This window comes from Phaseolus vulgaris, chromosome 7 (genome assembly GCF_051622355.1).
Source record: "Phaseolus vulgaris cultivar YP4 chromosome 7, ASM5162235v1, whole genome shotgun sequence".
Taxonomy (NCBI): Eukaryota; Viridiplantae; Streptophyta; class Magnoliopsida; order Fabales; family Fabaceae; genus Phaseolus; species Phaseolus vulgaris.
In genome coordinates, this window is record NC_143504.1 from 49,687,089 (window position 1) to 49,710,056 (window position 22,968).

Sequence of the window (22,968 nt, forward strand, 5' to 3'; positions counted from 1 at the left end):
CCATGTACTGTTTTTGACCAGTTCTACATGGCATTTGAAGTTCAACGTTTGAAAAATTATTTTGGACATACATCCATCCAAGCTATGTGTCAATTGATCCCCAAATGATTGGTTCCATCTTCAACTTTAACTTTCTTTGCCACCGACTTAGTATTGTGGCCCTTGATGAAGAGCAGTTACACAGCGTATTATTTGCTGCGGTTGCCTTTCCAATTGAGCTGATTCGGTAAGTGCAGGTGTGGACAAGAGACAATTATTACACTTGGTTTTCAAATTTAAATAAAACTAATCATAATTTAAATCATGCCAAAAACTATTGTGTAAAATTGTGAAGGGAAGAATCCCAGTTACTTTTCAACACCAGAATCATTTGATAACTATGCAATATCATTCCATCTGCATAACTGGATTGTATCCAAAATTATACTCTGTCGTAGTATATAATTCTTTGTTATCTCTAGTAATACATCTTACACCTGTAACAAATCCGGCTATTGTTCTAAAGCTTTCCCGGAAAGAATGGTAACCTACTGAAGAAAGAATGAACTTAATTGGTAACTTTGCCTGGTCCGACTCCATAGAATGATGATTTTCATCCCATACATAATCTCCCTTCACTACAGCTGCGGTCAGTGCACCAAAGGTCTCACCCCCACTAACAAAACAATGGATCCCGCCACAATCTCACTCATTGCAACTCAAAACTCAAAACAACCACTGAAAAAGTAAAATAGTCCACACGTTGTGAAGAGACGTATTTGAATTGGCAGATGTCACTTCTGGGGTGAATCTGAACTTATTAGGTTGACCCACAAGTTTGCAAGCTTGACTATGTAAGGCTTCCCGTTCCATGTCACCAAATTCAACCCTGATCCACAATAAATTACAAGGCCAAAGTGGTAGGTAGTTGTTATTTCCACACATTTTATCTATTGATCATAACAGATACTAAATGCAAATGTAAAATTGGTGTTAAAAAGATATAAACTATTCGAACATAATACAGAAAGACTCTTTCCAACATTGATCCTGCAGCACGTGCACCTTATTTTCACTTCTTTTTGGGTATGTGAAGTGTTTTTTTTCAGTACTTTAGTTCTGCAGGTTCACTCCATGATAATATCAACGGAGAATAAGTTCAACTGCTCAATTGCTATCATTGTTTATAGCTAACAAGATTTCGCTGAAGGAGCTCCATGCGGCAAATGCCAAAGGAGCTAAGAAATTTTCACACTATATTTTTCCTAATCATAAATAATGGGCATTTGGACACCTTTATGCACCGTAACAAACAGCAAGGAAAAGATTCTATCCAAAAGTAATTTTAAATGGATTTCGATCCTCTCATGTCTGGCGTTAACAGGAGATATTGTCTAATAAAATCCTAACCATTAATTATATTTATTTCAAAATTTAACAGTTGAAATAAAAGCCAACTAAAACTATAAAAGAATGGGGAACGTGAGTGTTTACTTTTAGTGAGATAATTGGTTAGTTTTTATTTTAACCGTATATATTAAGTGATAAACACAATAAATGGTTAAAATTTATTAACAGGACTTCTCCTATTAAGCATGAACAGGACAGGATCCAAATTCATTTTAAATCAATTTTAATCACTTACATTCAAAGAAAGTCAAGATTATAGTGCGTATACCTGGTATGCAATCAGCTGGCAAGGCTGACAACTGGCAAGTAGTTTGTTCTCCAGTGATAACATAGCTACGAAGTGCATGTTCATCAAGCTCGTGAATATACTTAATGGATTCAACTAATTCCCTTGAAATCTCATCTGGCTCAAAATTATTCTGATTTGATATATTCAAAAGAGCTTCTTGAAGTCCTGAAGCCAACCATATGCTATAACACTCGTTCAAAAGGAAACATAAATTTTTATGATCTATGGAACGTGATAACATCCAAGGTTGGTGAAGTTTGATTGAAGCTCCAATAATTTCTGCAACTCTATATATTTCCCCGAGTGCAATGATATACTGAACACCTATGTGAACCCACCACCCCAGAAAACAAAGGTTATTCCAGACTCCTTAAGTTCATCTACATCAGAAGCATATATATTAGGCTTGACATAATCATGTAGCTTACCTTTTCGGTTCGATAATATTTGGTCATGGACATTCTGTAGAACAGCTTGCTTCCAAACATAAGCACCATGCTTCAGCTCTTGAGAACAAACAAGAGCTATTTTGGACCATATGGTAAGATAATTAGACTGTTCTTCTCTTGATCCCAACTTGAGAAGCCTTATTGTGGATACTGTATCTTTCAAAAGTTCAATAGCAGATTTTATATCCTTCTCAGCCTATTAAAATACAAATGTACAAGTGTTGTTAAGCTGAATGGTCTGGTAAGAAAGAATGTTATCAATAAATAAAATAAGAAAATATTAACTATTTATCCATTAAATTAATCTCAAGGAAAATTGAGACAAATATCAGTGCATCACTACTGACAGAAATGGCTAAATCAGACATTCAATCATATATTCTGTTTGAAACTATCAAAATCATTCAGCAGATACAGTGTCAGTACTATTTGCACATGCAACAGAACAAACTTTAAAAATACAACAAAATATTTTCAAGAAATAGACATACCTTCAACAACCTTGATGCTAGTTGGTATTCGGACTCCAAAGGTTGGAACTTAGGTTCCTTCAAAACTTCAAGAAGTTCATTAAAGCAGACATTTGTTGGGCAATAATCCTCAGAGAGATATTCAGTAGGGACACCCATATTATCCTGATGCAGTATCTCGGATAATTCCTATAAAAGAAGAAAAGAGAGTAGAAACGGTGCTGAATCTATTAATAGCTTGTGCATTTGACTAACAAAGAAAAAAATATCCATACACAAATTCAAAAGCAGAAGAAAACCAAATTCACAATAACAAAATGCTAATAGCTCAACTCGATAATGTTTGATGGGGGGCCTTTGACCCAATGTACACAGTCACAAGCAAAGGCATTAGGTCTGGGGTTCCGCTAGCTTTGTGCCAAATCCTTCCAGACCTACCTCCGGATTCTCCCATTTCCCCCATGGAGAGAAACCCACTCACCTATCCCTTTCCCAGAGTTTTTACATTTACTATAGTAAGGGAAAAATAAGCAAAAAGTACAAAACATTAGACAGGAAATAGATAACAAAATAGTTCATATACTGACCTGAATTTGTTCCTGAAGAGCTTTTGCTTTAGCATCTTCACCCGAAAGAGCAACAACATTTAGAGTTTTCTAAGAACATTAATTTGAGTAATTTCAGTGTCAGTAAATTTTAGTATTATATACAAAGAAAGACCACAGAAGATTAGCTACCTTGAGATTCTGAAGATGTGACAGAACATAATTGCACAATTCATCCTTCAATTTGCCATAAAACTCTGCATAGTCAATCTGCTCTAACTTCGTTGATAACTGGGTTGGCGGTAAATCTGTGTGATCTAGAGTAGATGCGTGATCTTGACTTTTTGTTTCAGAGACGGCATCCTTAAATTCCCATGAATCATCCACAAAATCATCATCGCCGTTGGCCAAAGCAGAATTTAGAACTGTTGGGGAAGAATGCAACCCATTCTCATTGACTTGTGATGCGTGACTAAAAGAAGTTTGCTGTGAAGATTCATGGGTAAATCCTGATCCAGTTGAAGCATCCTTAAAGTCCCAGAAGTCATCATCTAAACCATCATTACCAGTAACCAAACTGGAGCCTGATACTTCAGGCGAGGCAAGAATCTGATTTCCACTTGCTTTTGGAGTCACATTTGGAGAAGTTACGCTTTGAGATTGATTATACAAATTCCATAAGTCATTGATAGATAAGTTGGATACATGGCTATTACAGTTGTTCTTTATTGGGGATGTTGGTGTATAGTGAGACAGATCTTGAGGCTCAGATTGTTCATCAGTATCTGGTGTCTCATCACCAAAAATTGACAGAGGCAAGGCTTCCCTACGATTCTCTGAGCCTGTTAGGGGCTTCTGCAAATAGAAAGAATAGTAACAATAACATTATGTTTAAAATGTATGAACACTTAAATGAATAATAAACAAAAGAATGAGTCATAAGACAAACTCGTGAAATTTTTTCATAAAACCAAAGTAACTCAAAAATCAAGATTGAAAATCCTTCAAGAAATTAAACCCTATACAATGCCACATGATATATAAAATATGACATCATACCGATTCAGTACCTCATGTTTTGTAACAGCATCATCTGATTCACAAAAATTGACATCTGAATCAACATTTATATTAGTTGGGGAAGCATTGTTTATGCTGTTATCAGCCTGATTATTTTTGGTTTCGATTCTTTTGAAGTGTGACTCTGAACTCTGATTGTCTTCACCCACAAAACTAGAATTGAAATTAAATCCGAAGTTCCATTCATCAGATTGATGAGATACTGACGCAAGAGATGAACCAATTGTACCGTCATTGAGTAATTCCATATTAGTGGGATAAATGTCAGCCTTCTCCGATGCTTTCTAATACCACAAAACCACAATCAGATGGTGTTAATGGACATTCCTCAATAATATGAATGAACAATGTAACACAAAATGAGGAAATTATGTGAAAACAACTGACCAAATTTTGATTTGATCCTGACCCTGAATTCAACTCCCCAAAACTTTGGCTGAGCATGGCAAAACCAGTTCCAACATCTTTTGATTCACTATTCAGACCTGGTTGTGGGTTAATATGATTTTGCGAAGAAAATTGTGGACTCAATTCAAAGTCCAGGTGCCACCCGCCAGCTTTGTCCGAAATCCCATTGGACGAATCAAACACAGTACCAACATCAAGAGCACCATTATCATGCTTTTGCACTTCAGCCTTTAAAATATAATACAAATTATCAGGGAAACAAAATTCATTACATGAATGAGCAAGTATGTATTTCTGTGATGTAATCAATCTCTAGCCCAAGAAAATAGCCCCTTAATGCACTTTAAATCATAGATGCTGACCGGCAATTGAAAAAACGACCCAAAACACAAAATTTAAGCATACATAACAATTCATCGATACCCACTAGCACTATTTTCCAACCCTGTTTTGTCCTCATCTAGGGAATCAACTCTTGCTTCTCACATGGAAACTACAAAAAATAATCACATATCACTAGCAAAAATAAAAAGCAATCACAAGATCTACATGGTACTATAGCTTTCGTATCGTAAACCTCGTTTCCACAGTACAAGCAATAGAAAATATCCACCGATAGTTCTGAGACTAAGGAAAGAAAATTCAATCATACTTATGAATTCCAGCATTCTCTTCAGCTTCAATTTCAATAATCCCCTACCTTAAATAAATTCGCTCAATTACCTTAACATCCTGGCTCTTGATTCCAGTTTCCCATTCCGCAGACTTGAATTCCCACCCATCCTCATCCTCCTCATCCTCCTCATCCTCATTGGAATTCAATTTGCTTCCCTTGGAGTTCGAGGGATTGGGAGCAGCAACATTGGACACCGAAACCGATCCGTTGTGAGAATCCATCTGAGGAAGCTGGTGATTATACAAACTGGAAATCAAATCACTGATTCCAACGGACCCGTTGGAACCAGATCCCCTTTTGACAACCCCGCCGTTGGGGAAATCATTAGCAGAAGTGCGCTCCTCCTCCTCTTCCTCCTCCTCGCCAAAGATCGAGAGCGGAATAGCTCCCTTGGGCTTTTTCGCCGCCTCGTCTTGAACGGCGACGCCGTTATTCTCATTTACGTGTTTGGTCGTGGGATCCGGGAAGGGTTTTAACAGGTCGTTGTTGATCTGGCTGGAATGGTTAACGAAGTCGCCCCAATCGTTGTCGACGAGGACGCGATTATTGTCGTTTGCGGTGGATGGGAAGGTTTGACTCGGAAACGACGCGAAGGTGAAGTCGCCAAAGCTCTCGTCGTCGTCGTCCTCCTCCGCCATAGCTCACAAACTCGCTATCAATTCCGTTTCTTGCGTTGGATGTTAATAACGTTTTCGCGTTTGTGTTGCAAAAAGAAAAATGGTGCGGTTAAGTATGACGTGTGAATTATGTAATGCCAGTGGCACTACTGCACCTATCGTGTGATGTGGATATGTGGCGCTTCTCTATAGCCTCATAACTCAAATATAAAAAGGGGTTTTTAAAATTGGGAATTTAAACAACTTTTGATGGTTTACATGGTGAAATGAAAGGTGCAAGTTTTTCAATGTTCTCAAACCAAACCTCAACACTTCCAAACCACAACTAGTCTTATAAGTTGTGACACTCCTACTTCAACAACTTGTTCAAAGTTACATTCAACATCACATTGTAAAAACGCCAATCAAATTCATCCTTGTTCTTCTTCTTTGTCCTTTTACTTCGGTTAGTATATTTAAGACTGCAAAATTAAAGATGTTTATGAAATGCATAGTTTAAACTTTATTTTTGGAACATGTCAAATCCCAATATACATGTTACAATTACAAGGAAGTGCAAGGTCACATGCTTATGAAGAACTTGTGACAAAGTACAGTCCCGTATACACAAAATCACAGTAAAATAATTGTTCCAAACAACCAAGAAAAAGAAAAGAAGAAAGGGGAAAGAAAAATCCACGAAATGAATGAAGCAAAGGAGAAAGAAAGGAAAGAATCGATTTAGTTGAAGAAGAGAAGAAGCGTGGTGAAGAAGAATGCGAGCATGAGCAAGTGGGGTTTGGAAAGATGAGCAAGCCGAGAAGATGAAGAGGAGAAATTTGCAGAAGAAGAGTTGGTGCCAACAATAAAAACCATCCAATCATCTTCTGTGCCAACCCCTGCAATGTTGTACTTGGAGTTATTGAGGTACTTTGTGAAGCGATTAGATTTGGTGTAGTTGGAAAAGAGAACATCGTGGTTCAACTTGGGGACACAGAGAGGCATGATGACCCCATCTGTGGTGGTGTTGATTTCGATGCTGCATTTGGCTAAGTTCTTCTGGAAGTTGGGAATTTTGGAGTTGTTACCAGGCGTGGGGTAGTAGTCACGAAAGGTTTCACAGTGCATGTCTGCTAGATCTTCTGCGATCTCCTCAGCTAAGCAAGAAGCCTTGGCACTCTCATCCAGAACAGGAAGGTTCATAACTTTTCTGTAAATGTTGACGTCATGAAGCAGATTCTTCCCCTCGTCTGCAATGGAAACCACACAAACCAAAGCAGAAGGACATCATCAGTAACATGAGAAAGAATGTCTGAACATACATTTGTGGTTTCGATTAAGCCTAACTCAATCTCATAAAACCGGCTCATAGGGTTGAGGTTTTCACCCACTTATATACAATGAGATCTCCAACACACTTCCTCACGCCGAGAGTGATAACAACTCGTGCGTGGGGATAACATATTATAGATGGTGGCTTGATAAACCCAACAAATACTCGCTAGGATAGACTCAAAAATGGCTCTGATACCATGTTACAAAGTGGACTTTAAGCCTAACTCAACCCTATAAAACCGGCTCAAAGGGTTGAGGTTTGCACTCACCTATATACAATTTCCAACAGAGAGACAATGAAAGAGACTCACCATCACAGGCTACTGGACTAGGAAGCAGGTGGAAGGCAACGAGAGAGGCAATCAGAAGGTGGAGACCAATCTTGAAAGAGAGCATGATTGAGTTAATGGAGTGTGACAAGAGGCAAAAACAGAACTTCTTATGGAGAATGCTCTCAAGAGAATTGTAACTCACTGTGTGTTCATGTCATTATGATATAGGCTGTAATAAATAAACAAGTCCCCAAAGAGGGATGAATTAGAATTAAAAAGAGAATGGAATATGAATGAAAAGATTCAATGACACAATACTTCAATGATTAGGTTAAAAGATGTTATCAAATAAATTTACTTCACATGAGTACACATTTTAGTAGAAGAAGATTATTTGTTTTTCTACTTTTAGTCAAAATTTCTCCATCTTTCATATCGATTTACATATTAGTAGAAAACTATTTCTCTTTTTACTTTGAACCATAATCTAAAATAATTTATTATTTGGTTGTCAATGTATCAAAGAAGTTTTTTTAAATTTAAAGCTAGTTGTAAAGTTTTAAGCATGGAGAGACATTTAAGAGAAATAGAATGAGTAAAGGAGTGTGTCCAGATTGGATAATTCCTTATGCTTTATTAACAGATAGGGAAATTCTCCTTACTTTTGGGCTACCTTGCTTGTGGTGTTGGGTGCTTCTACCCTATTATTCTTTTTGCTTCAAGGAAAACTAGTATCAACGAGATAGGCACCCATGATTTGGAAAACTTCTTGTTTTTTTCATTCTAATTAAATTCCGAAACTAGAACTCCCTCTTTGCTTTTAATCTCCAATTTTTTTTCCTAATCTTTTACCTTTATTTCTTTTCTCACACTTCACATTTGAAGATTATTTGATATTTTTGAGCTTGAGTTGAGATGTGAATAGTAACAAGGTTGAATACAATCTATGTAGTACAGACACCGACACAGACATTGATATGACACGGATACGAACATGGAGATACGTATCATTTCTAAAATGTAGGACATGGGAACACGAATATATATATTATATAATTATGAATTGTATAAATTGATAATAAAAATTAATGTATTTCTCATTTTTAAAATTGTGTTAGAATTGTCATAAATCCAATATTTTTTTTTAATTGGACACTTTATCAATACATGTCGTACGAGTGTCGGTGTTCGATACGTGTATACATGTCATTTAAGAGAAGTGTGTGACTCTGATAGAATACAATACTCAATGTAGCTTGTGGGCATGCCTTATCACATTATCAAATTAGTGAGAGAATAAGAAAATAAAGATGAAAAAAAAAGTAAATATGAGTATTGATATAGAGTTGAAGTGTGGGCACGTTATTACATATGTTTATACGATACTCTCTTCTAATCAAATTATATGTTTTTTTTATCGAATTAAGTTATTTGATGTTTTTTTTAACTTAGTAGAGTATAATTAAGATATAATTAGAGATAGTTAAGTTGTTATATTTTATCTCTTTATCGTTATAGAACTAATTTATTAATAATAACCAATATATATAATATCATGGCTATATATAAAATATGATTTGAGTGTTTCATATTTTAAGTAGGTAAAATCCCACAAATCAAGAGTAAAGGAAATTAATCTTGTTGACATTATATATTAAAGGAAAAAATAGTTATAAAAACTTGTAAGTAATTGCTTTATTTGGGTAGCTCAATCCAGTGCTAGTTTTAATTTGTATAGCATGTCAACATATTTAGGACAACATTTATAATTAATCATCTATTTTAAAAATATATAATGTTTTTAATGAAAAGGTTACAAGAATCCCAAACACAAGACTTTTGGCAAAGAAAAGTTGTCTTAAAACTTCATATTACTTGTGAGCAGGTGAAAATATGTGATCTATTTAATGTTTTGGTATCTGCTTCATTTTAAGTGTTTTTATTTATTTATATATATATATATTGTTTTTACGATTGTAATGGACATTTCTTTCTTCACCTCTATATTTTTATCCTTCATCCCATAACATAAATATGTAAATTTTCATTTTGTTATTCTCGTATGTATAATCTAAAAATTAATTATTATTCTGGTTTGTATAATCTAAAAATTAATTATTATTCTCGATTATATAATCTAAAAATTAAGGATTTTTTTTTAAAAATTTACAATTTAAAAATATTTTTAAATTGTACAATTTAAAATAATTTTAAAAATGTATAATTTGAAAATTATTTTTTCATTATCTAAAAGTTATTTTCTTTTCTTTCAAAAAGTATTATAAAATGCATTACACAACTAAGAAGTTATTTTGTAGTTAAAAATCATTTTTGAATTATAAAAAATAATTTCTAAATTATATAATCCAAAAAATTATTTTTAAATTATAAAAAATAACTTATAAATTACACAATTCAAAAAGGATAAAATGAAAATTTTCATATTTCTAGTGTAGAACGAATAGAAATATATGAACGTAGAGGTGGAGGAAGAAATTCCTCACTATATACATGCATTCTTTATTTTCTCTCTTTTACCATACATTTGCAATGATCCTCCTTATCATTAAGTTTTTCTCACACACAACTTTAGTTACCTCGTTTCACCTTGTACCTTTTATCACTATGTCAGAGCTTTCAAAATTATACTATGATCATACGCAATACACAATCATAACCTACATTGACTGATAAGAATCTACATGATATATATATATATATATATATATATAATATAATATGCATATAAAATATGTGTGTATTACAATACTACCCTATTTTCTACAAAAAATTGTCTAATAATAACTAATTTAGAAACCAAACAAAATTAGTTTCTATAGTAACTAATTTAGATATCATTTTATAAACTAAAAATTATTGGATACTAAAATGGTATCTATTATTAGTAAAAAGTTATAATTAATTAGATACTATATTTTTGTTGCTAATAATAAAAATAAAAATAAAATTATTTTTAGAGACATTTTTTTAGTCTCTTATTAAGTATAATTGGAAATATTTTTTAAGTTACTTTTAATTTATTTTAGTGACTAATTTTTGGTTTATAAAAATAATTAAATTAGAAACTAATTTTTTAGTTTCTAATCTATACTTAATTTTTAGTCATTATTATTTAAATTTAGATACTAATTTTAGAGTGATTAAATTTTATAAAACTAATTATTAATTTATAAAATATTTTAAATTAATATGAATAAATTTACTAATTTATTAATTTTAGTATAATATTAAAATAATTAATAACAATTTAACAATTACAATTAAAATAGTATTTTAACTTTTTAATTTTACTTAAACATAAACATAAATTAATAATAAATTCAAAATATTATTTAAATTAAAAAAATTATAAATTAATTTAAATAGATATCCATACTTTCTAAAAACTTATTTAATTTTTTTAAATTGTATTTCTAAATTTATCTTTCTTTAACCCTTTCTACTCATCTTTCACTCAGCAAATACACTAACTCACAAACACACTCTGCGACGGCAACCGCAACGACAAGGCACCTTGCGGCTCTGCAATACTCTGCAACAGAGACGGCAACGACGACGGCAACACACCCTGCAGCAATGGCGACGACAACGCACTCTGCACGGCAACGACAATGCACTCTGCACGGTGACGGCAACGCACTCTCGCACTCTACAACAATGGAGTTTCTCTGCTCCGAAGAACCTCTTCAAGTGTCAGATTCGATTCGTGTTCATTCTCTCTCTTTGTTTTTATTTTTTTGCTTCGAAGCTCCGCGTAAGTTTACTTACAGTGTATCTTCCCCATCTTCAACCCTAAATTTATTCTGTGGACAGAGATTTTGCTTACAATTGCTTCACCGATTCAAGAGGAATGGGCTTCAATGAAATTAGCTTCAATGTGAGTCTGAGTCTTTTCCAACTACTGCAAACTTTTCGTTCTACAATTCTTATTTTATATTAGTTATATATTACGTAAAACTATGTGCAGTTCTCTTCTTGTGAATCCCTTATCTGGAAAATTCCAAAGCATCTAGGAAATTTTACCTCTCTTAGATACCTGTATGTTCCAAGCTTTAATTCAATTCCTTCCTATGTCCTAGATATTATCATGTTTATAGAAATCCTCAAGAATGAGGTATACTTTGAAAGTGTTATTGTGGTAGTATGTGGTTTATCATCCTTACTAACCTCTTCATTTGTCTTGTCTCCAATTAGGATGCTTGAAGCAAACCAATTTTCTGGTGCTGTTCCACCGGAGCTTGGGAAACTAATTAACTTGGAGACATTGTAAGACACCAATTCTTTCATTTTTAATATTATTATTATTTTTACTTTCTCTTAAGATATCATGTTTTCCTATGATTTTTTTCTGCAATTTTAACACTGAAGGGTTCTGTCATCGAATCAATTGACTGGGAACTTACCACTTACACTACTGGACTACAACATTTGACTGACTTGTGAGCTTTGATATTTGACCTTCTTCTTAATTATAACCCAACTACTTAACTCATATACTGCATCTCATGCATACAATTCATTATCACACTGCAGTAGAATAAATGATAACAATTTACTAGAACAATACCTAGTTTCATACAGAGCAGGCAACTTCTCCAAAGACTGTGAGATTCTAATTCTTTCTTTGTTAAATGATTTGACTATGCAATTTTTCTACTGGATAATTTTCAACCAATTTTCATGATTCCAGAATCATGTAATGTACACAATTTTTATAATGAAACTAAATATTTGTTTTTATGTTAAATTATTGACACAATGAATTAAACAGTAGCATGTAAGTTTCTTGTGGTTCAAAATTCTTTATCTATATTAATTTTCTGCAATGAAGGTTTTACTCTCATAGATTTGGAGTGTTTAGTATAACTCGATAGATTTTTTAGTCACTGAGTATGTGGTCACTGCAAAATAGAACTGGCATAAAAAATCATGATGAAATTATTTCCTAGCAATAGCAATTGCAAAATATAGACAATTCCCGGTTGATTCATCTTTATTCTAGAAGTAATTCATACTTTAAATTTATATGTGATTTACTAAATGTACTTAATATGAGAGAAACCTTAGAGAGAAAAACCTAAACTCAGTCATCTAAATCTCAAATGGTATTTCAAAGAACTTAGTCTGTCTAATGTGAAGCTAAAACACAAAAGAACTTACTTCATTTTGGGTTGTACACAAAGGACAATAGGATTTCTATTTCATTTTTACGCTTAGAACATCTCTAATATAGAGATCTTATGAAGTATCTTAAGTTTAAAACTAAAATATTATAAAAACATTATTGAAACAAGTTTATATAATATAATTGGAGGTCTTAAAATTAAGAACTCTGGCTTTTAACAATAAAAGACAATATTTCAATATCAACAACAATCTTTATAAGAAATTGAAATGCAGATAAAATATTATAACTAGGGAGTTCTAATAAAATGTCACATCAGAACAAACTTGTAAAAATTTAGCGTTAATTGCATAAAAAATGATGTAGTATATTCTTGAATTGTAAATGGTTTTATTGTACCATTCCACTAATCAATGCTTGTGGAATCAGAGTAGAAAAGCACTGAGAAAAACTGGGACAAAAGTATATCACTGGTTAACATGCCAAAAAATGCCAAAATTATCATGATGGGGCATTCATTGGTCTTCCTCATAAAGAGGATAGATGGAGCACTGCTATGTGTTGCTGTTTTTGGGGTTTCATCCAAAGGGCTGTCTTTTGTCTTTTTAGACCACCTACAAACAGTTCTTGTTATTACCCTCCCCACTTCTAGGGAAATTAATTAATTATTAGTTGTGAGTAAATTTGTACAATCTCCACTTAGTTCATCATCATCCCTTTGTTGCTTGATAGTACTAGATTGTTTAGTTGTTAGTACTAGAGATTATAAGAGATTCACTCAATAACAATTGTGCAAGAATATGAATTATTCATCATCATGGTATAATAATAGTAATGAGAAACAATCATTCATGAAATAATAATGCGTGTGTATGGTGATTTCTGTTATTTGTTCTTTGATCGAGGCTTTGTCTTTTGAGACTTGTACTTATATATATTTTTTTCTTCCCTATTTCTTTTTTGTAGCATGAAAAGCAGATTGAGAACAGAAGAAAATGGAGAGATTGAAAAACAAAAAAAAGGGAATAAATTAATACTCTGCATGCATGCTTGGATAATCCGAGTTAAACTCTTTGCTTTTTTTTTAGTTTAGCTCACGGATCCAAGTAGCCCGATTCATTAATTATCATGTTAAAACATGATGATAATATTCTATTGCCATGAATATTCTATTGATGTTAACAGTATAAAGAAGAAAAAAAGTATAAAATTTTTCTATTTTCTATTTTTTGTCCACCTGATATTAATTTGTGATATTCTTTTATTCATCTCGGTATACATCTAGGCTATTTTTTATTCTATTTAAGCAGTAATAACTACAGTGAAGAGAATGCATAAGTTATGAATAGATATTGTTCATCTCGGTATACATCTAGGCTATTTTTTATTCTATTTAAGCAGTAATAGCTACAGTGAAGAGAATGCATAAGTTATGAATAGATATAAAGAAAATGAAGAATATTAATTTTTTTCAATAACACTTCTTATTATATATTTCCATTTTTAATAAAAAGAAGTAGTAGTTGATGCCACTAAGCATAAGGTTATAAATAAATATAAAATATGACTTGAGATGATGAATTTTATAAATTTATTTTAAAATTAGTGAAGTTAAATATATAAATAAATAAATAAATATTAAAGAGTAAGTAGGTAAATAAAATAATATTTTATAATAAATTATATTATTTAGAGACCAATATAGTGACCATTTTTTGGTATTTATATATTTGGTCACTAAATAAGTTTCTATATATTTTGGTTACTAAATTAGTTTCAATGAAATTGGTTGTTAATTTGGTTTCTATATAATTGGTTACTAAATTAGTTTCTATATATTTGGTCACTAAATTGGTTTTTATTTAATGGTAACTAAATTGGTTTCTAAATTAGAATCTAAATTGGTATCTAAAATTAGCGACCATGATTTTAGCCACTTAAGACTATTAGTTTCTAAATTAGTCTCTAATTAAGTTAATGACTAATTTTATCATTTTAGAAACCAATAATTTAGTTTCTAAAAACACTTTTTCTTGTAGTGCTAGTTTATTCTTTGAATTAAAAACATATCTCTTACCTATCAAAACATTTACTCACGAACAATATGAAACAATCACAACTAGTCAAACAATCAATAAACTTAAAAATAAAATAATGATTCAAAATTAACAACTCAAAGGAAAATATCATGCTTAATTAGTAGACATATAATCACATAATTTTAACATATTCATATGTAATAAATAACACGCGCAATCAAAATATCTCTAGGAAGATACAAATATACCTAGATTCAGTCACTAGAAATAATAATTCTTTGGGAATTTATGAGTTATAGTTATAATTATTTTTTCCTTCTACCAAATCACTGTCAAGTGTATTTGTTTTATTACACTTCTCAAAGTATGTGAAATAAGTTTGTGTCGCAATCAATGTATTTTTTTGTGGATAACGACAACGCGAATAAATCCTAAATTGGTGTGATAGTAAAATAATAGAATAATGTATACACACTTTTGACGCTCCAAACGTGGATGGTAAGGGTATTATTTTAAATGTCATAATGGTGATGTGGTTTTAGAAGATAGAAAGGGGAAGAACGTAGGTTTGAAAATAGTGTGAGAAGTTGTCAAGGCGATAAGTTCCTCCCAGATCACCAACGTTGTCGTTCTCGACCTTGACGCCGTTAAGAACCTCCAGTGTCTCATCGAAATTGTTATTGTCACGTTCGACGTGACAGCGCACCGGAAACAAATCTGGCGCTAACAACAAGGACCGCATGCGGTCACTGTTATGGATGATGGCGCGGAACTGGTCGGCGTGAAAACCGATCCACATGACTCTCAGAACACTGTCGGAAAGGCCAGTATAAGACCCTTCGTCGCGAGGATCGAAGGCGAAACACTCCGATCCAACATCACCATCAATCGAAACAACCTTCCACGTCTTCTGAATATTATAATGTGTTATTTTGAGTAAAAAAATATATTACATTAATTTTTACTAAGAACCGATGTAATGTGTTATTCTAATAAAAAAATATATTATATCGATTGTTACTAATAATCGATGTAATATAGCAATCTCACTCTACTACGTCATTATCACGTTGCAGCGTTAATTGTGTTAGTTCAGCGTTAAAAATGTGTCGGTGTAAGAAGGTGTTAATATATCATGATTGAAATATATTTATGATATGATGAAATCTATTAACATTTTAAAGCAACTTTTTTTTAGAGCGAGCACCTTTCAAAATAAAATTTGTTTTAGTAAAAATGTCACAAAGAAAATATGAAAAGTTATAATAAATGTTTAAGAAACATAGAGTAAATAAAAAAAGAAAGTGGTGGACTAAAAACATAAAAGGAAGATGTAGAGAGAAGCAGAAGCTTTTGTCGGTCGAGAATGTCCGTTTCCTCAGACGAGTCCAGTGCATGCGAGTGGAAGGACACGTGAAGACCTCCTTATGCCACTCTTCACCACGTTGCATCTTCAAATCCCTTTTCATCAACACATCACCCTCACCTCTTCCCACCTTCAAATACAATCCTTTATATATGCATGCATCTTTCACTCTTTTCTATCATCAACCTCCTTCCAAAACCTTCTTTCCAACAATGGCTTCTGCTGAACAAAAATTTCCCCCTCAGCAACAGAAAACACAACCTGGCAAAGAACATCTGATGACTCCACCACCCCAATTCACTAGCCCTGACTACAAACCTTCAAATAAACTCCAAGTAGGCACTTACATCTATAACCTTGTTTTCTATTATATTTTGTTTAGAATAAGATGGTGTGCATGGACGTTTTGTTTGTTTGGTGAACTGCTATTGATTCTGTATAGAAAATTGGATTTCCTTTTTCAGGGAAAGATAGCATTAATCACTGGTGGTGATTCTGGGATTGGACGAGCAGTGTCTAACTTGTTTTCCTTGGAAGGTGCTACTGTGGCCTTCACATTTGTGAAGGGGAGCGAGGAGAAGGATGCCAAGGAGACCCTGGAAATCATAAAGAGGGCCAAGACTGCGGAGGCCAAGGATCCAATGGCCATACCAACTGATTTGGGTTATGATGAGAATTGCAAGAAGGTGGTTGAAGAGGTGGTGAGTGCTTTTGGTCGTATTGACATTCTGATCAACAACGCAGCTGAGCAATACGAGTGTGGAACTGTGGAGGACATAGATGAGCCTAGGCTCGAGAGGGTCTTTCGAACCAATATCTTTGCGTATTTCTTCATGGCCAGGTAAAATAATAAATAATAAATTATGAATGATAAATGATGTGATAGAAAAATGATGTGTTTTTGTTATATATAGGCACGCTTTGAAGCACATGAAGGAGGGAAGCAACATAATCAACACAACATCAGTGAATGCTTACAAGGGACATGCAAAACTACTGGATTACACTTCCACCAAGGGAGCAATTGTGGCCTTTACGAGGGGACTTTCCCTTCAGCTGGTTAGTAAGGGAATTCGTGTCAATGGGGTGGCTCCAGGGCCCATTTGGACTCCATTGATACCAGCATCTTTCAAGGAGGAGGAAACTGCAGAATTTGGAGGTCATGTGCCAATGAAGAGAGCTGGTCATCCTATTGAGGTTGCACCATCTTTTGTTTTTCTTGCTTCCAACTCCTGCTCCTCTTACATAACTGGACAAGTCCTTCACCCCAATGGTAACACTGCTTAAATTTCACCTCCAACATATCTAATTATATAGTACTCCACTCTAGTTGACTTACTAATTAACATTGCATGTGAATTTTCAGGTGGAACAATTGTCAATGGTTAAAGTGCATCAGTGATACTCTAATGTAGTATGGTGGTACCTTTTGTCTGAAACAGCTTCTCTCTCCACTGTTTTCGAGTTGGGGATGTTATCCACTTTTGAATCTAGAAGCTACCCTAATAAAATAAGTTTCTTCAGTATACCAACAACTTAAAGATCAGTATACCACAATTTGATTAATCACAAAATTTCTGCGCCTTCCAACTGTTACATTCCCAAATAAAATTAAATTTTCGTTAAACAAATGGATTGGTTACATATTCTGTCTTATCAGTGGATTGAGCTGCAATATTCAGTTAACATAAAAAACCACTGCTAGTTCTCTCTCTCCGAATGAAAAAGAAAATGTACTTCAGGATATTATTTCGTTTTAGTCTAATATTTTTTTTCTAAATATTAAATATTTAATGATGGCTACATTTTTAATAACTTTCTATTCATTTTCAATGAATATATTTAAAAAAAAATGAAATTAGTTAAATTAATAATGATGTCAAGTTTTATTTAGTTCATGCCATCAAGCTTCTCGGTCTAATAACTATCAACACTCCAAAAACTATTCATTTTTACTTTGCTTATACTAGATTCCAAGTGGATAGTGCCTTTCTAGTACCTAAGATCATGTATGGATGAAGTGTATGTGGTAAAGTTCCAATTAAACTTCACATTTGATGACATGCCAGCCAAATTCAAGAGAAGTCTGTTGGTGTGTGAGGTTACCATAAAACTTATTTCTCTGTAGCTGACACAGCTGAATATCAAATGCGTCAACAACTGATAACTTGTTAACATGATGTAGTACTACTTTTCATAAGCAAGCAAGCATAAGAAGAATGGTATGACTTAACGAATATTTGAACTTTATAACATCTGAAAGAAAATTCAGATAAGCAACAATTTCCTCTATACAATTTCCAATTCCCTCTTGTGATTTATGTCCATAGTTCAGGTTGTGCTTCTCTCCCAAAGCATCTGAAAAGATGGGAACATATTATTACGCATAGGTTGTGCTTCTCTCCCAAAGCAAAAGATGGAAAACATATTATTGCGCATAAACATAAGAATGTACAGAAAAAAAAAAACAGAAAGCAAGCATCTAGTTTATCTCTTTCATAGCACAGAGATCTCAAAGCTTCCATAATTTTTTTTCCGGTTTTGTAAAAATATTGAACTTACATCTATATCAGTAACTGATGCTCTCAGCTATGCTGCTTTCTGTTCTTTGATACTAGCATAAAGACTCTCAACAAGGTGAAGCAAAAATCTATCTGCACCATGTCTGGCCACCAGAGAAATTGATAGGGGAAGATTATTATACATCCCTAGTGGTATGCTTACCTACATAATGTCAGGAAATACCACATTGAGATGAAGTTTAATTGATTAAGGAAAATATAGGAGTCCAAGTACTTCATAAACTCAGAGGAAGGGACAACCTGACAAAATCCAGATACTCCAGCAATGGACAGCAGACTAAATGCCCTTGCACGAAAAATTTCTAATTCAGACGAATTTGTTTGTAGTTTTGGGGGAGGCCCTGGAACTGTGGGGATCATGAGAACACCAAAATCCTGAAATTTTCAAACACGGTATTATAGTAACTTGTACAAAAGTCAAGCTTACAAAAACAAATGTGTTGCTTAATGACTACACTCCTTTACTTTTACAAAAAAATTCAGAGGGAGAATCTATAATCTTCATTATGGAATTAGTTTCCTTTACTTTTAAAAAAAGATTCAGAGGGAGAATCTATAATCTTCATTATGGAATTAGTTGTTTCGAAAACAAGCACAGTCAAACTAGATGATAAAAAACAAAAGTACAGAGTAATTGTTACTTCTGACAAATGAAAGGTTTGCTGAAAAATGTTTAGAAGGGTCTCAAAATGGTATTTTCAAAAGCAAACTTGATCTATGTTTGATCAATAACAAACATGTTTGAAATTATTTCTCCCTGAAAAAATAAATAAAGGATTGTGAAGACTTAAAGAGAGAATCTATGTCAGGCGGAATGGCTTATGCATATATATATATATATATATATATATAACTCATGTTCATACGTTGAAATATGCTGTTTATCAGTAAATTATGGTGATTCCAAATATCGTACTATGGTCTGTGTGCATGCCTCGTGAGTCAAAGAGAAGGAATACCCCAAGAAGAGCAGCAAGGGCATCGTGAAGTTCTCTTTTTACCGAATAACAGGTATCAATGTTCTCCCCTGTTGTCCTTAAGGCATCTAATACACGTTCTGAGATTCCAGGACCAAAATCTGGTTTGACTGCTGTGATCCATTCACCATGGTTATTCTTGAATTCATACCTACATTACAAGTGAAAAATAAAGCTAGAATCAAGTTACAATCTAAGGCAATCCACAATCCGCTAGAAAATTACAATTATATGTACTGAAAACCAGGGATTAATGGTGAGCTATACCTTTGAAGCAACCTCATGGCACTTGAAAGTGCAGACAGTGATGGAATGTTATATATTTGGTCTGTAGTCTCTTTACTCATGAAATGTTTCAAACTTGGAACATTGGTCTTCACATAGTCTCCAAGGATTTCCTGCTTTAACACATCCCCTGCAATAGTGGATAGAACAAAAAACCTTCTCACCTAGTAAAATAAACTTGTTCCAAAATACATATCATACATCATTAGTGGATGAAACCACAAATAGATTTATAATTAAATTACATGGGGTAGAACAAGAATTCCTATTAATTTAGAACTTATATCTTGAAATCTTTAGTTTTATGATTAATAACATTGAATTGACAGCAATGGATCTATCCGATTATTCACCTCCATATAACTTCTCTACTGCTTTGACGACAGGTTGTGTAACTACATCATAAGGAATGACTGAAAGCTGGAAACAGTCCTCTGCAATGATGAAGCAAGAAGGTCTAACTGGGGCTATATCTGGCAATTGTACAATTATACCACCTACTTTGCTCAAAATCATTGGATCCCTGGCAAACCATCCTAGATATAAAGATGAGGAACAAGGAAGTGAGTACCGAGAAGAAACGGTCAACAGCTAGTGAAGCTATAATTTCAACACCACTTCTTGTACACCATATCACTTGGAGATGGAATGTACAAAAGGGAAAATTCAAACATAAAATTTGGAGGAAAAAATTCATAGCTAACGTTGTATTGCTAAAGATCTTGAATACCTTTTAACCAGATAACTAGAGAAAAACAAGTATTAGAACCATGAAGGTAAATGTTTTACATAGATGGTTATGTAAATTTCAAAGCACTCGATTGAAGACAGAAACTTATTCATTGTAAAGTTTAAGAGAAACTTATAACTAACTCCCCTAGAAACTATCTAATCACAATGTCACTATGATACGTTTATGCTTTATAATAAATATTATGAAAAGTAGAGATTTAACATAGTCATCAAGTTAATGGATTATTACCCACAGTGTCAAAACTTTGTGCCATAGGGATAACTCCTGATACTGAGATAGCTCCATGAGAAGGACGAAAACCAAAAATCCCACAGTATGATGCAGGCACTCTTACACTCCCTCCGGTATCAGTTCCTATGATTTAAAAAAGCACTTCAAATTATTAATCAAGTGATGTCAAAATGAAACTCAACGGGAAAAAAAGAATAGCTCACTGCTGAGGAAAACGTAACAGCACTTGAAATTATTAACAAAATGTTGCCAAAAATAACTAATGGAAAGGAAGAATAAATCACCTAGTGAGAAATCAACAAGCTTTGCACCAACTGCAACAGCAGAGCCACTAGAAGATCCTCCAGGAACCCGGTCTGGTGCACAAGGATTTCTAGGCGTGCCATAATGTATATTCTCCCCGTTTATACTGCCACATAAGAGTACTCAGTCATGTGAGTAGCAGAAATATGTACATATCTGAGACAAAAAATAAAAATAATCAGAAATACTTTCGATGAGGAGAAAGCTCAATCAAAATGAGCAGAAGTGAGCAAGTATCCATTTAAATGAAGTGCAACCTTACTTGCATACTTTAGAGACATCTTAATTATTGGGGAAGCTTGTCCTTTCCATATGATCTAAATAGTGAGTGAAAGCTAAGAAATTTATATTACTTCCAACTCTAAGATTTATCCTAACAAATCACAGTTTACACGAAAATGATAGATAATAGTCACTCAGTTATTTGATATTTTAACCATGGCGACAATTCTTTTTGTTTGAATAAAAAAATTCGCTCTTCTGATTCTAAAATCGAAGAGAATAATCATGTCCCAAAAGTTGCCTAGTGCTCAACCAATTTTTATCTAATTTTGGTACATAAAAGAATATTATGAATCACCTTACCTCCTACTTGGTTGTAACTCCAGTGCTTTCTTAGTCTTTTATGCCAACATATTTTTCATTGCCTAATTTAAATTTTCAGGCAAACGAATAATCTATGTAAACAAAAACTTTATGCTTCTACAAATTCATCATCACCTACAGAATACTCACTACTCAATCTGCCATAACAACTTTTTCTCATAGCTAAGTGATCACATCATCTTAAGCAGTTATGTTGACAAGTCCTTAGTTTCTTATATAACAACTACTATATGATCAAATTGTTCGGTGGAACTTTATTTGATTCACCAATTTAGACAATGTATTGAAGTATTCATTCAAACATTCATTTTCTTTATTTCTTTCATTCTCAAAATCTCTTTTTAAGAGATTGAATTTTGACTGTCCTCGCCTTCAAATTTCTTTCAAATTCTTGTTAAAAAGTTTCTCATATTTGTAAACACTCTTGTAAGGTTTTCATTAAGCATTCAAATTCCACTAAGTAGGCACATCATTCAATATTGTTTAGAACCCTATGGGTTTTGGAATGAGCCAAAATATGAGCAAAGAAAGCCCAACCTGTAAGCCATTTCATCCATGACAGTTTTACCAACACAAGTGGCACCTGCTCCAAGAAGAGCCAAAACTGTTGGAGCAGTAGAAGTGGCAACCGGATGAGTCCTTGCCCAGTCAGGATTTCCCATGCCGGTCACATATCCTTCCACGTCAAATCTGTTCATACAAACACCTCCTTCAAGTTCAACATGCAGAAGCATGGATCAAAGTCTAGCTGACTTAGGCATCAGCAAAGTAGAATTTTGACAACAGAATATTGTGGCGCGAAAGGAAAATACATACATCTCTTTGATAGCAAAGGTGAGTGAATTGAGGGGAAGATCCTGTGCAGATTTTGGTGGTAAAGTGAATTTCTCCATGAATGCTCCGTAGTCACCTGAAGCTGTCTCCATACCTGTTGTAAAGTTCCTCTCTCACGTTTACAAACAACTAATGGCAACGATTGAAGAGAGTCTCAGGTCAGTATAAATTTCACAGCATTTTATCTTACTCTATGATACTTGTCAAGATAAGGTTAAACTTTGATTGGCCAATCCAAATATCAGTCACACACCTTTTGTTTTCTACTAACCAACCATTTAATATATTTTATTTTCCACTCCATTCATTCATTTTCTTGTACTCCTTTCCACTTTT

The 22,968-nt window shown here is 33.5% G+C and overlaps 4 protein-coding genes and 1 long non-coding RNA gene across 20 annotated transcripts; 2 read left to right on the top strand and 3 right to left on the bottom strand.

Moving 5' to 3' along the window:
• Positions 1 to 369: 369 nt before the first annotated feature.
• LOC137829834 (uncharacterized) lies at positions 370 to 6,467 on the bottom strand. Its single transcript, XM_068636791.2, has 9 exons — positions 5,354 to 6,467; positions 4,610 to 4,858; positions 4,213 to 4,506; positions 3,335 to 3,997; positions 3,185 to 3,253; positions 2,619 to 2,786; positions 2,107 to 2,323; positions 1,658 to 2,002; positions 370 to 868 (listed from the first exon to the last, which is right to left on the bottom strand). The coding sequence occupies exons 1-9, from the start codon at positions 5,942 to 5,944 to the stop codon at positions 774 to 776; spliced, it is 2,691 nt and encodes an 896-aa protein (XP_068492892.2). The 5' UTR covers positions 5,945 to 6,467; the 3' UTR covers positions 370 to 773.
• Positions 6,402 to 7,733, bottom strand: LOC137829838 (putative GPI-anchored protein At3g06035). The gene is made up of 2 exons (XM_068636797.2): positions 7,549 to 7,733; positions 6,402 to 7,152 (listed from the first exon to the last, which is right to left on the bottom strand). The coding sequence occupies exons 1-2, from the start codon at positions 7,631 to 7,633 to the stop codon at positions 6,644 to 6,646; spliced, it is 594 nt and encodes a 197-aa protein (XP_068492898.1). The 5' UTR covers positions 7,634 to 7,733; the 3' UTR covers positions 6,402 to 6,643.
• A 3,242-nt stretch (positions 7,734 to 10,975) lies between these two features.
• Positions 10,976 to 13,880, top strand: LOC137829832 (uncharacterized). Of its 5 annotated transcripts, none has more exons than XR_016514464.1 (5): positions 10,976 to 11,222; positions 11,344 to 11,407; positions 11,725 to 11,796; positions 11,899 to 11,969; positions 13,622 to 13,880. It is a non-coding gene; the product is annotated as an uncharacterized LOC137829832 (long non-coding RNA). The 5 variants fall into 5 exon arrangements; XR_016514465.1 differs by lacking the exon at positions 13,622 to 13,880 and adding an exon at positions 12,064 to 12,130; XR_011084091.2 differs by lacking the exon at positions 11,899 to 11,969.
• A 2,181-nt stretch (positions 13,881 to 16,061) lies between these two features.
• On the top strand, positions 16,062 to 17,586 carry LOC137829837 (NADPH-dependent aldehyde reductase 1, chloroplastic). The gene is made up of 4 exons (XM_068636796.2): positions 16,062 to 16,395; positions 16,525 to 16,901; positions 16,975 to 17,333; positions 17,427 to 17,586. The coding sequence occupies exons 1-4, from the start codon at positions 16,090 to 16,092 to the stop codon at positions 17,447 to 17,449; spliced, it is 1,065 nt and encodes a 354-aa protein (XP_068492897.1). The 5' UTR covers positions 16,062 to 16,089; the 3' UTR covers positions 17,450 to 17,586.
• Positions 17,587 to 18,134: 548 nt separating this feature from the next.
• On the bottom strand, positions 18,135 to 22,883 carry AMI1 (amidase 1). 12 transcript variants are annotated; one of them, XR_011084092.2, is made up of 10 exons: positions 22,615 to 22,883; positions 22,336 to 22,488; positions 21,174 to 21,298; positions 20,887 to 21,012; positions 20,258 to 20,440; positions 19,887 to 20,034; positions 19,559 to 19,770; positions 18,883 to 19,017; positions 18,623 to 18,784; positions 18,135 to 18,418 (listed from the first exon to the last, which is right to left on the bottom strand). XR_011084092.2 is itself a non-coding variant. In XM_068636792.2 (10 exons), exons 1-9 carry the CDS (start codon positions 22,722 to 22,724, stop codon positions 18,650 to 18,652), a joined length of 1,284 nt encoding a protein of 427 aa, XP_068492893.1. In that variant the 5' UTR covers positions 22,725 to 22,883; the 3' UTR covers positions 18,135 to 18,418; positions 18,623 to 18,649. The 12 variants fall into 12 exon arrangements, 5 of the variants coding, with proteins under 5 accessions (XP_068492893.1, XP_068492894.1, XP_090160551.1 ...); XR_011084094.2 differs by having other exon boundaries at positions 19,509 to 19,770; positions 22,615 to 22,843; XR_011084093.2 differs by having other exon boundaries at positions 19,577 to 19,770; positions 22,615 to 22,828.
• Between the last annotated feature and the right edge of the window lie 85 nt (positions 22,884 to 22,968).

Excerpts from the sequence above, each read along its gene's own strand:
- LOC137829838 (XM_068636797.2), bottom strand. The coding sequence starts at position 7,633 with ATGCTCTCTTTCAAGATTGGTCTCCACCTTCTGATTGCCTCTCTCGTT. Across the intron at positions 7,153-7,548 it reads TAGTCCAGTAGCCTGTGATG|ACGAGGGGAAGAATCTGCTT; the intron begins GTGAGTCTCTTT and ends TTTCCATTGCAG.
- AMI1 (XM_068636792.2), bottom strand. The coding sequence starts at position 22,724 with ATGGAGACAGCTTCAGGTGACTACGGAGCATTCATGGAGAAATTCACT. Across the intron at positions 20,441-20,886 it reads ACAAAGTTTTGACACTGTGG|GATGGTTTGCCAGGGATCCA; the intron begins GTAATAATCCAT and ends CTTTATATCTAG. Across the intron at positions 19,771-19,886 it reads GCCATGAGGTTGCTTCAAAG|GTATGAATTCAAGAATAACC; the intron begins GTATAGCTCACC and ends CTTGTAATGTAG.
- LOC137829834 (XM_068636791.2), bottom strand. The coding sequence starts at position 5,944 with ATGGCGGAGGAGGACGACGACGACGAGAGCTTTGGCGACTTCACCTTC. Across the intron at positions 4,507-4,609 it reads CAGGATCAAATCAAAATTTG|AAAGCATCGGAGAAGGCTGA; the intron begins GTCAGTTGTTTT and ends TTGTGGTATTAG. Across the intron at positions 3,254-3,334 it reads CACATCTTCAGAATCTCAAG|AAAACTCTAAATGTTGTTGC; the intron begins GTAGCTAATCTT and ends TAATGTTCTTAG.
- LOC137829837 (XM_068636796.2), top strand. The coding sequence starts at position 16,090 with ATGCGAGTGGAAGGACACGTGAAGACCTCCTTATGCCACTCTTCACCA. Across the intron at positions 16,902-16,974 it reads GCGTATTTCTTCATGGCCAG|GCACGCTTTGAAGCACATGA; the intron begins GTAAAATAATAA and ends TGTTATATATAG. Across the intron at positions 17,334-17,426 it reads ACAAGTCCTTCACCCCAATG|GTGGAACAATTGTCAATGGT; the intron begins GTAACACTGCTT and ends GTGAATTTTCAG.